The sequence below is a fragment of the Enhydra lutris genome, unplaced genomic scaffold (assembly GCF_002288905.1).
Source record: "Enhydra lutris kenyoni isolate GAN:26980312 unplaced genomic scaffold, ASM228890v2 scaffoldscaffold41, whole genome shotgun sequence".
In the NCBI taxonomy this organism is placed as follows: domain Eukaryota; kingdom Metazoa; phylum Chordata; class Mammalia; order Carnivora; family Mustelidae; genus Enhydra; species Enhydra lutris.
The window spans coordinates 5,553,192-5,566,326 of record NW_019154125.1 but is presented as its reverse complement, the minus strand read 5'-3'; the positions used below and the strand labels follow the sequence as shown (position 1 = coordinate 5,566,326).

At 39.2% G+C, this 13,135-nt stretch overlaps 1 protein-coding gene across 1 annotated transcript in view; it reads left to right on the top strand.

The window, feature by feature from the left end:
* LOC111155375 (clavesin 1) overlaps positions 1-13,135 on the top strand; it is a 184,053-nt gene that overhangs the window by 86,040 nt on the left and 84,878 nt on the right. The window contains exon 3 of the mRNA XM_022515523.1: positions 9,461-9,635. Coding sequence (XP_022371231.1) covers positions 9,461-9,635 — 175 coding nt within the window. The remainder of the gene's footprint in view (positions 1-9,460; positions 9,636-13,135) is intronic.

The window sequence follows — 13,135 nt, the reverse complement described above, 5'->3', positions numbered from 1 at the left end:
CATGGTATACCTGACTTCTTTCTAGAAACATTCCCATCTAGCATTTCTGATTAACTCTTCTAGACGGTTATTTTCTCAGTCTTAATTCATGATGTTACTAATGTTATATGAATGCATGCGTAGCTCTTTCCTAAACCAAAATCAAGTCTTCAAGCCTAGTTTCCTTTCCTCCTTTTGGATACATGGTGCTCAGTAGCACAGTATTCTATAAATATGAGCCATAAAGGCAACGATGCTTAAGGACACACATCTGACACCGCTACCATTAGCAATGAGTATAAAAGACATTGAAGAGAAGGAAAATTTACCCAATGGTGCTCCCAAAGTAGGTTTTTGTCTACTTTTACTGTCTCAGAGCATCCGACAGGTTTGTTTAGCACACCTGCCCTTTTTCCTTCACTAACCATCATTTGTTGAGTATCTACTATGTGTGGGTACTGGTGATTGCCAGGGATTCAAAGACAATATTCTCCCAGGTCTGGTGAAGCTCATAGTCTAAGCGACAGATGCAAGTGGGCTCTTAAGAATAGGACAGGAAATATTCTTGCCTACAGACATGGCATCAATTTAAGGGGGAATTTCGTCACTCGTGTGGCAGGAATACAGACCCCACATGACTAGGCCCTTCTAGACATCCTCTTGACAGCTCTGATGTCGAATCATATTGATACTAACATCAACACTCTATGTCATTGTCCTGGGTGCTGATTCTTACTACGTAAGATCCTTTTTGTAAGATACAACTCCAGCATCTCTGACTCACTTCTTCCTTCACAGAGTTCCTTTTGTCTCAATTAGTAGCACTGTCCTTCCTCTCTTGACACCTTCATCTAATCTGTAGTGAAGTCCTGGGTTCTGTCATCTGCAATTCTTCTCACATCTCTCATTTCTGTTCAGCTCTTACCTAATGTCTTACAGTCACCTACTTCCTCCTAATCGGACTGCATGTCTCCAGTCTCCCAGTTGCCAGTCCAAATCTTCCTAAAGCATAACTGCTCCTGCCTTCCCCCTCTGCCTAGCCACTCAGTGGTTCTCCCATCAAGAAGAATGAAGACAAGTCACAGCCCCATTTAGGACCGTATTCTGCATTCTTTTCATTTTGTTCCATGGCATAAGCAAACATGCCATTGCCCCCAATACATAGCTGCTGTGCTTTCAACTCTTGCTATTGTTTATATAGCTCCTTCCACCCTTTCCCTTCTATGTCTAGTGTCCAAACTTTCCCATTCATCACAGCCCAGTTGAAGATGTCCCAAAGCTCCCCAGACATAAATGATCTCTCTTTCTCATTATTCTCATTAGCCACCCCATTACTTTCTATCTGATGTGATATTCACTTATGTAATAATGAAAACCACCGTGACCATTAGCACCGTCTATGAATTGTCATGTGCCAGATGCTCTGCGGTGGCTTTTTTGTATGTTGTCTTACCTTATCATTGCCACTGGGGTAGGTGCTGTGATCCTTCTTCTGCAGACGAGAAAACTAAACCACAGAGAGATAAATAACTTACTAAGTTCACATAGAACACCCAGGATTTGAATCAGAGTCTTCCTAACTCTAAATCTTATGGTTTTTAATGAGTATGCTTCATTTGCTTCCCTTATTCATATTTTTTAATATTCCCTACCGGTTTCCATCTACTAGCAGAAAAGGGGAAAAAAATTCTTTTATCTTCTGTGTTTCCCATAAAGAACTTTGCTAAATCTTTGAATAAATGCCTCCTAACTCCTTATCCAATACCAGGTACTTCAAAAAATTTAAAAGAAGACATTGGATGATAAAAATTTGCACATTATCTGGGGGTGCTGGGTGGTTCAGTCACTTAAGCATCCAACTCTTAATTTCAGCTCAGATCATAATCTCAGGGTCATGAGATCAAGCCTTACTTTGGGGTCTGTGCTCAGCACTGAGCTTGGAGTCTACTTAAGACTGTCTTTCTCTGTTCCTCCCTCCCTCTCTCAAATAAATAAACAGATCTTTTAAAAAAAAAAAGAAATTTCACTATATTTAAGTGAGCAGATAGTTGCATTTGGCCTTAATTTCATTTTTTTCAATTTTGGGGAGAATTTAAAAGCACTTGGATCAGATGCGATGAAACTATAGGTTTTATCTATACAAACCATTTCTTCATTTAAGTAAAAAATAACTGAATGGGATGGAAGACAAGTTCTAGGGGAATTAACTCTAGATTTTGAGTTATTGTATGTGTACACACACACACACACACACACGAGTTATAATCTTGTTTGCCTCAGAAACACAAATAAGGAAGAACACTAGCAGACTGGGATTTAAGAGCTTTAGTTTCCATGTCATTTAGTATGGTGCTATGAAAACTTTACATTCTTGTGTATGTATCAGGAGATGGATAGGCCTGTCAGGATTGGCCTACAGAAGTATAACCTCTTATTTTCAAGCTTTCCTTGAGTGACAAAACACTGATTTCACCATTTTCATCTTTATTTTCTCTATACTAGTTCTAAATAAGGGCCCTGTTCTTAGACAAGATCATTACCCTTTTATGTTCTGTCCTCTACAAGTGATTGAGTAGGAGGTGGTTTGAGTCAAGGATGAGTGACCCATAATCTTTCCATATATTATTGTCATTCTTGGTAGAGATAGACAAACATTAGAAATGACTGTACTTGTTTTTATAAGATACATTCCATTGAAATTGAGAGTCTACGACCTGAACCGAACTCAAAATTCAAAAAGCAGATGATCTGCTATAGCTTGACCCTTATCTAAAACTCCACACATAGAAACTGGGCCACATGTGTTATGTTTGAATGGTACTGAATACATTATTCCTTTTTGTGATGCTGAGGCATTGAGAACCAGATATTCCCCTATTACAACTAATAATAAACCAAGAGGCAACTCATTATTCTGGTGTTACAAGAAATTTTATTCTTATGTTAATACAAATCCAAAAGTTTTCTTCACTGAGGGGGAGAGGATGAAATTAATAGAGATAAAAATTAATTGCAAGGTGTTCTTTCTTTTTTCATTCATTCTTTCTTTCTCCTTTCTTTCTTCCCTGATCTCTTTTTCCCTTTCTCTCTACTCTTGAGAGGATGAATCTCATCAAGTCATGTGAGGCAGTGTTAAACCCAGACCACTGTTCTCTGGGTGATCATCCCCGCAGAGAAAAGTAATTATCTAATTTGCTTTCTAGCTAACATTCAGGAAAATAAATGTAATATTAAGCTCTTGCAAATATTAAGTCTTCTACAGAAAAGTTAAACATTTTTTAAAGGCGTTATTTATTTGTTTTAAGAGAGAGAGAGGACAAGTGAGGGGGAGGAGCTGAGGGAGAGGAAGAAGCAAACTCCCCACTGAGCAGGGAGACCAATACTGGGCTCCATCCCAGGACCCTGGGATCATAACCTGAGCTGAAGGCAGATGACTGACTGAGCCATCCAGGCTCCCAAAGTTAAACATTTTTGTTAGCATCTGCCTTGCACCTAATATTTTCAAAATATAGTTGTTTTTTTCTTACTTTTCCTTGATTACCCCTTTGAGAAATATGGATTCATTTGCTTTGATACAAAATGATACACAGAGACTGTCCAGCTAAACCTTGATTCATATAGGAATTATTAGAACTCATTTAGGAAAATATATCACCAGAATTTCCATCTCAGACCATATTTTGAAAATCATCAGCCCTAGAAGAGGAGAAAATAGGTTTCCCATGGATAGAACACAATTGAATTTTGTACACTTAATGTCCTGCTACCATCACCATCATGCAAGCAGTATGACTAAGAGGGTTATCCCTATAATTCATGCAATTACAAATACTGCCTCCTATTAGGATGTGCTTTCCAATTCGCAAAGCTCCTTCACACATCATTTTGCACAATTCTTGCAACAGCCCTCTACAAGGAGGAGCAGGAAATTAGCCTTTACTGAACTTTGGCCTTCTATGAGTGGTCCCTATTTGGTGGGGGGATTTCAAGCCCTGGGTGGATGTCAAGCCCTGGAGTAAAACCCTTTTGCCACTTTACCAAAATAGGGTTCTTCCCATGTCCAGAGACCAAAACGCATCAGGGGAGATACAGATGGAACACATATTCCTCTCTACCTTGTCTTGGACATCATTGTCAGATAATAGGCAAAGCGTGGTCGGTAACTATGAGAACCATGCCATGATTATTTTAATAATTAACTTTGAAAGAAGTCTCAAAGGGATGAAGAGATAAAGAAGCATGCTCAGATGCAATGTTTCTGCACCTGTGAATAAAATGTAGATATTTGGTAGTAAACTATTTGCAAAAGCATTTTGTAGCTTAAGGAGGTCTTTTAAAAATTCCCAAGAAAAAAAAAACCTGTAAACTCTTGATGATATTGAGTGTGGAGTTAGGAGGTTTTGAGATAGAGCTGGCTTAAAAGATTTAACTGCTGGGGCACCTGGGTGGCTCAGTGGGTTAAAGCCTCTGCCTTCGGCTCAGGTCATGATCTCAGGGTCCTGGGATCAAGCCCTGCATTGGGCTCTCTGCTCAGTGGGGAGCCTGCTTCCCCCTCTCTCTCTACCTGCCTCTCTGCCTACGTGTGCTCTCTGTCAAATAAATAAAATCCTGAAAAAAAAAAAAAGATTTAACTGCTAATATTAAGAGACTTCTGCAGCAGAAAAATTAGAATAAGGATAAGTACTGTGATTTCAGAGTGATCAAGAGACTTCTCACTGCTCCTTTTAAGAAACAGTCTCACTGGCAACCCCATCGTATTTCTACATGGTTATCTGATCACATATCACATCTTTTTTCTTATAGGAGTCTAGGATCTAGGTTCTAGAATCGTCACTAAAAATTTAAAATACAAAGTAGTCACTTTTTGAAGCTTAAATATCTTTTCATTGGTAAAGAGCTTACTATTTTTCACTGTTTTGCATCTCATTTGTGTTATGCTGTTGCTAAATTTTAAAGCCTCAGGTGACAATATTGGGTTCTCTGCTCATAAAAACAATAGAACCTAAAAATGAGCTACTACTTATAATCTCTAAGTGCTCATAGTATAATAATGAAAACCCTTAGATAAACCACGAAAAAGTCCTAATGAATATAAATGCATTATTCTTTGGGGGGGATGCTGAAGCTTTCTACTAACTGTTTACTAATACAATTCTTTGCATTTCATTGGCAGTTTGTCATTCCTATGGTGATTTCATATATATTATCACACTCATGCTTTTAATTTTCAATCAAAAACTGATACAATCCATAACTGACTATATAAATATGCTGTGCAAATTGTAGAAAAAGGGTCAAAAACTCTAAATATCCATTTTTCATCTGTTCCTTTTGATACAAGTGATAAAATACTCAAATGGAATTGTGATTATAGACAATACAGAAAATAATTTTGTTCTATGAGTTATTAAACAATGCCTGGTGGTGGGTATTAAGGAGGGCACATATTGCATGGAGCACTGGGTGTGGTGCATAAACAATGAATTTTGGAACACTGAAAAGAAATAAAAAAATAAAATGTAAAAATGTAAAAATCTAAATAAGTTAGTAGAATGAACAAATTCTGGAAATGTCTTCTGCTCTCATTTCTACAATTTACTTAAAGTAGCTGAATTGTTCATGACCATTTTGGTTCGCTTAGAAACCTTGAGAGAAGATTCATGGAAACTTCCCATGAGAGATAACAAACTCTAGTAAGCACTTAAAAAAAATTATTCTATTTAGAGCAATTTTAGATTTACAAAATTATTTTGAAGATAGCAGAGAGGGTTTCTCTATACCCTGTATCCAATTTCCCCTATTTTAAACATCTTACATTAGTATAGTATATTTATTACAACTAATAAACCAATATGATACATTTTAATTTACTAAGTCCATAATTTATTCAGATTTTCTTAGTTTCCATCTGATATCTTTCTTCTATCCCAGGATCCCACAAGATACCACACTACATTTAATCTTAATGTCTTCTTAAGCTCTTCTTGGTTGTGAGAGTTTCTGAGACTTCCCTTGCTTTTTAATGACCTTGACAATTTTGAGGCATGTTGGTCAGGCATTTTATAGAATGTTCTTCAGCTGAAATTTGTCTAATGTTTTCCTCTTGATTAATCTGGGGTTATGTTTTAGAAGGAAGATCACAGAGGTAAAGTGCCATTTTCATTACCAGATCAAGAGACAATTCTATCAACACAAGTTATCTCTGTTGATGTTGGTGCCCAAATCACCTACCCAAAGTAGTGTTTGTCAGGTTTCTCCAGGGTAAACTTACTTTTTTCCCCTTTCCATCCTGTACTCTTTGGAAGGAAGTCACTATGCTCAACCTACACTTAAGGAGTGGGGATTTATGCTCTAAGCTCCTTGAGGGCAGAGTATGTGCATAAAGTATTTGATTTGAGAGGTATTTTTAAAATTATAAAAACCTGGGAGGATTTCACAAGTCAAAAGTGTTGTAAAGAGGAATGAAGAAAAAGTTTAGGAAATCCATGTAAGGAAGCCAAGAAGTAAGGAATTCAAGATAATGACCATAACTAAGGTCTGAGATCAGGTTACTCTCCTCAACAAGGGTTAAACCTGATGACTTGAAACACATTCCATTCAACATTTTCCCTGCTCGTCCAGTTCGTCTGGAAAAGTGAAGCATTTGAACATTTGGAAACTATAATGAAGTCCAGAATCCTTTCACTTTTCTCTTGAGACCATCCCATGAGTATAATACTTCATTCACTAACAATGCCTATCCTGCAGTAAGGTTCTGGTGTTGAAAATGCATAACATGGTTTCCACATTTCCAGACAAAGTTCCATATCTTTTCTTGGGAGTGGATACAAGTGGATAAGTGATGAGAAGAGGTGTTAGCTCTAATCTGTGCTACGGCTCTTGACTTGGTTAACTACCCCCTGATATTAGAGAGCTACTGTTGTGTAACAAATCATCCCCAAACTCAGTGGTCTAAAAAAGTAATCATTTATTATTGCTCATGCATTTGAGTTCAGCTGGGTAGCTCTGCTTCTCATGATCTGCTCTTTGGCTGGGGAGTCACTGATTTGTGTTCCTCAACCTTCTCTTTGGTCTAGCACACTAGCTGTAGCATGTTCTTAACCATGGCAAGGTCCAAAGGCAAAAGAACAAGTAGTAACGTTCTCAATCTATCATAGCCTATTTCTTGAAACACTTTCTCTCTTTTTTTTAACCCAATACTATCTCAATCCTCCTATCTTTTATTTCTTTGATTCTTCTTCCTTTGACTCAATACTATAAATAAGCTCTATCTAGGGTTTAGCTTTTTAGTACTGATTTTCTCCATGTGTGTGATCTTCCCAAGTAAGCTTATCTATGGTCAGATTTCTAATTCCCTAATGGCCATTCCAGTTTACTACTAGGCATTTCCATATTTTCATTATCTTTTGTTCCCTGCTCTACCTAATGTTTCTTCCCAAAACAAAGCCGTATGTCGGAAAAAGACTTTGGTCTTTATTTCATGTTTGATGTGGATGCAAAAACAGAAACAAGGTCCTAATGAAAACCTATCCTACATTAATAGGAATTTGATAACTCTTAGAGTTAAAATAGAATACATCTGAAACAGCTAAAACAGTAATGATGAGAAGAATATTCAAAACCATTTCCTATGAGAAATGGTTAAAGTTACTATTTCTTTTAATCAAGAAATTATCTAAGGCATCAGGATCACCATGTTTACATGGTTGAAGCTATGTGACAAGGGAATACCTGAGGTTTTTCTTTTGTGGCAGAACTATACCCAACAGGTAGATCTGAGCGGCGGGTGGGGCTTTTGGCTTGATATAAAGAAAAAAATTTACTAAACAGAACTGTACAGAAGCAGAATCAGCTGTGTATCTTTATTTTTCAATTATTGTCTTTCATCTTTCCTGAAATATCTTATTCCCCCTTCTCCCAAATATCCATCAAAATCCTATCCATCCATCAAGATTTATCCCAAGCTTTCTTTCATCCCTCCATAAACTCCTACCTGACTGCTCAAATTTTTTATTCATCCCTTTCAACTCATATTGCTAATTTCCTAGCCCACCCCAACTAAATCAAGGGCTCTCTGAAAATAGAAATAGAACATACTATTTTATAACCTTAAATGTAAAACACAATGCTGAGCTTATAATAGACATTCAGTAAATTCTTATTGATTCACTGTTCAATCACAAGCTTCCTGATTTTAATCTGGTATCGTTGGAGTTGGTTAGAATTTGAACCAGGCTGAAATACCCAAGAAAATGATTATTTCTTTTTTATTGTTTTTTTTTTTAAATTTTTAGGATTTTAAATTTATTTATTTGACAGAGAGATAGAGAACACAAGCAGGCACTCTATCGGGCAGAGGGAGAGGGAGAAGTAGGCTCTCCGCTGAGCAGGGAGCCTAATGCAGGGCTCGATCCCAGGACCCTGGGATCATGATCTGAGCTAAAGGCAGTTGCTTAACCAACTGAACAACCCAGGCCTCCCTGAACCTGATCATTTCACATGTATTTCACAGAAGAGATGCCTTCTGATTTTTAACGGTAAACCCGAAGGAAGTAATGAATTTGCCATTATTTGCCATCCAATCTTATATTTTTCTACTTACCAAAAAAGCCACTGAATTTAGAGATCCTCTTAATATTTTAAATTTATAGCTCAGCTAATTTGTTGGGAAAATTAGCAGAATAAAAATGCCATCATTTCTTCATGTCTGAAAATTATTTAACACAAAGATCATCCGATGAATGGGAATATATGACATAAGGAACACATACAGCACTGAAGAGTTGTCACTCTCTTTTCTATTCAAGTCTGCCTGTTGTCATAGTTACTGATGTACTCAAAGCGATTTCCCTCCTGAATCACACTCTGCAAACCTTCAATGAAAATAAGCTCTTCTTCCTGCTTTATTTTTCTCTATCCAAGAATGTAAGCTAAAAAAAAAAAAATAGCATCCATTGCATGGATGTTTTTATACATTGAGCAACATTTTAAACATAAAAAAGGAATAAAGGGTTTAATCAAAATAAGTGCTTCTAATTGAGGTCTCACCTCATTTGTTCAGCAATGATTCACTGAGGAGCTAGGTGCTGAGGACACAGCCGTGATTATGGCCCAGTCCCTACCCTCGAAGTTAACAGAGCTCCGTGAGGGAGACAGGTAAGTAAGGGATGCTTTTCAGTGAAATGCAGTCAGTTTTGTGCCAGAAGCAGAGTATGGAAGCCAAACGAGACACTAAGGAGGGATACCTCTTAAAGTGTGGGGTGCTGAGGCTGTTGGATCAAAGGAAGACTTCCATCTGGTGAATCTTGAAGTATAGTTCCTGCAAAGTTGTGCAAATGTTTTTTCAGTCACTTTGGGTACGGGACAGCTGTGTTGCCTGCAGGTCAGGTTCATAGAGCAGTGGCGTGAGGCACCCATCCCTCTACGCATGTACCACCTGCTAAAATTCAAACCCAGCCTCTCCTTTCTGTTTTGGCTACAGGAACTCCTTCACAGATATCCTCCGCGCCATCTTGCTGTCCCTGGAAGTCCTTATCGAAGATCCGGAGCTTCAGATAAATGGCTTCATTTTAATTATAGACTGGAGTAACTTTTCCTTCAAACAAGCCTCCAAACTGACCCCCTCCATCCTCAAACTGGCTATTGAAGGGCTGCAGGTATGTTCAACAAATGGGCGGTACGAGTCTGTGGGACAATGTACTTTTTTCTTCTTTCAACCAAAATGATATTTGTCCTTGGGAATCGTGAGGGGAAACTTAGATACAGTTCACCTGTGAATCCTCCACATTTTCACTTCAGCCTGAGAGGTTTTTTTTTTAATTAGTCTTCATTTTCATTAACAGCTCCAAATTACTGTTACCACGGGCACAAATTACCTACTGTAGCAATTACGAATAAAGTTCAGAGATGTTTAGCCTAATCCATCTGAGAGTTCACAAAAATTAAAACTAGAAAACATCTGCTCCATGAGCATGTCCTACATAGGGGGTGGCATGGGGGCCTTCCCGGGTTTCTAGAAGCAGTTTTGCACTGAGGAAATGCATCCTGTGGGTCCTCACTTCCCAGAATGCATTGTGCTCGAAGTGTTTGTACTAAAAGAAATCATTTTAGTGCCGGCAAAGGAAGCGGACAAAACTCTACTTTTTGTTCCTATGACCGACTGTTAGGACTTTGGGGGATGGGAATTTGTGTGATGTGGAGGTCAGGAGTAGTCAGTCTCTGAGGTCCCTCCTGTGTTTAAAAACCAGTGATTCCATGAAAAGTAACAAACTCGGACAATCCCGCATAGCTTCCTGGTGACAACATTATTATAATACAAGGTATAGGCACAGTTCCAGAAGAATAAAACTCATGCCCTTCTTAATTTTGTAGGAAAATTGACTCAATGGGGTGACCTCTCCATAGATGGCAGTTATGTGTAGAAAGCAAAATATTTGCTAATTCTCAGATCAGCAGCTGTTACTTACACACTTCAAAGTGCAAAAGTAGGAGACCCATTTCCATTGCGCGTCATACTCTACTGTGATGAGTTATTGATGAGTCTGTTTCACAGAATGAGCTAGGGCTTATTCGTATTTGGCCTCCAACAGATAACTAGCAGCATGTGGGCCTGTGATAAAGGTGTTTACTGAATGGATCTTATTTTATTAAAATGGTTTCCTATTTCAAGGGTAGGAAAAATAAAGCAGGCATTTCAGAAAAGGAGGAACTCTTCCACAAATGCCCCATTATCGTGGGGGACCACATCAGGCAGTATATTGGGGACACATTTTTGAAGTTGCTTTGCATTTCTAGATTACACAGAATGTCGTGTCTTGCCTCAACCATACCAATCATAGACTGGTCTATCCTTTACTATCAGTCACTTTTTCTGAACTTTAGCTCCTTTTCTCCAAACTCCTCTCATCCAAGTCTCTGAACGTCTGACCTCTTTCTCCTTACAGCTTTTATCAAAAGCTGTACAGTAAGCTGCAAGGTTTATTTCAGACCTGATAATTATGCTGACCATAATTCCAGGATCTTCTGTGGTAGTACAAGCTTCATTTAATTTTATCCTCTTTTGAAAAGATAATTCATTAAATGTGTAAGTAGCTGTGATTAAAGCTCTGTGTATTTATAAGATTTTTTTTCATAAATCAGGAAGGAAAATGTCCTTTATCCAACACTGTGTTCCAATTTTTCTTTCTGAAAATGTGTGGATTATATAATATGACCCTTGCCAACTTCACCCGGCTGATGTGGGTCTTACTGAGTTAATGCAAGTGAAATGTGTTTTAAAAGGTAAAGTTATACATAAGCTTGTGAGATACTTTTTGGGAGAAATACTAGATGACCTCTTGTGGACAAGATGGCTCCCATCTGGGACTTCTCTTGTTCCAGGGCCTGGGATGATTTGTACAATGTCCTATAGCTCTGGTTAAGGAATAACTTCTCCTGGAAGAAGAGGAGATGTATGAGGTCAGGGTCAGAGTGGAGAGAAGGTACTTCCTCCCATCATCTCACAAAGCAATGGCCTGACCCTCTTTACTACTCTCCCCTTATATAACCTCCCTTGACTGTGGAAAAGTATCAGGCTAGGTGGAGTCAGCCTATCTGGGTTGGAGTACAGCTTTTTCTGGGAATTCTGCCAGTGAAACCTGGGAAACCTGAGGAAGTTTCACCTTCTAGGAGAAGGAAGCCAATGGTTCCAGGGGAAACAGAGCTTGGGTGTAGTTCCTCCATCAAGGATATAGGTAGGCTCCCTGGACTGTCTAGCTGTTGTCTTGGCAACTGTGAAGAATCCCTAGGGGTCTCTGCAGACAGGTACTTCTTTCACTTCACAGAGGGCAGTCAGATCTGGCCAGCCTCTGGTGATTTCTCACACTAGGCTATACTCTCTCAGGCTTTGGAGATATTCAGGTCCTCCTCTCCCCCCACGCCCACCACTGGCTCTCACAGTGATCTGTCTTCTTTGCAGGGAATATTTCTATCCACAGACATTAAACCCCTTTGACATAAAAAGTCATAACCAGTACTAAGCAGAACTCATGCCTTCATGCTTACACTTGTTGAACAAGGACAATCCCATACAGGTCGTTGTTTGTCAGCCATGAAGATTCAAGATAAATTCTACAACACTGCTGACAGGGTGAAGGCACAGACTTTTCGTGGAGAAAGGGAAAGCGATGCAAGGCCAGTGTCAGTGAGAGAAGAGAAGCCCCTGGTCTTCCTTCTGTGTACCCTCTGAGAGGCTTGAAGAGGTTCAAGGGTCCACTAGACATGTAGGATATCGCAAGGGGGTGAGGTCTGATGTTCCAGTGAAGAGAACTTGCTCTCTCTGCTGTTCTGACTTTTGTAGGGTAGATGTGAGACAGCAGCTTCGTCAGGGGGAATAATCAAACCACTTTTGGGCTAGGCCATCTGGTTTGGGGTTTTAGCTATTTATAGGAGCTGTCTCAGATTACCTGCTGCTCAAACCCTACATAATTTGGGGCCCTGGGATATGATGGTCCCCACACATAGGTAATACAACACCTCCCACAGGGAGAAGGGGGTGGGAGCTCATTGCTCAGGCAGTGAGAATTTAGAACCATTTTTGGTCAATCCCACACCTTGTATCACAACCTAGTTCCCAAACCCTGAGTTTTCGCCCTTTTACCTCCATTCTTAGTTCTCTGTAAAGATGGTTGTTCATGCAACCTTCATTACTAATTGTTGCATGTTGAGTTCTTGAAAAGCAGATTCTGACAGAGATTAGCAGGCTGAGAGTTTATTAGGAAGTACTCTTGGGGTCAACTCCTGTGGAAGGGAAGCTGTGGAAGAAAGTTTGCCAGCAGGAGAAGCTGAGCTATGGTTCAGTCATTTCCAAAGAAAGCCTCAGGTGTTGTGAGGCTAAGATGACCCTTCAGATTATTCCCTGACTAGGGCCAGGGATAGGAATTTGGTATTCCCATGTTGTTCAGTCATTGGGTACCGGCTGCCCTGGGAAATGGTTGTGAATTTGGGCAAAATGAGTCTGCTCAGCCTGAAGTCCCAGAGGACACTGTTATCTGCCATCTTTCTGCTGGCAACATCCCCAGCAACTGGAGAATAAGTCTTCAGTCCTGCATGGGGCATGACGGTATATCAGAATCTCTACCATAATAAGCAAAAGGTATTTGGAATATCCTGTCATGTA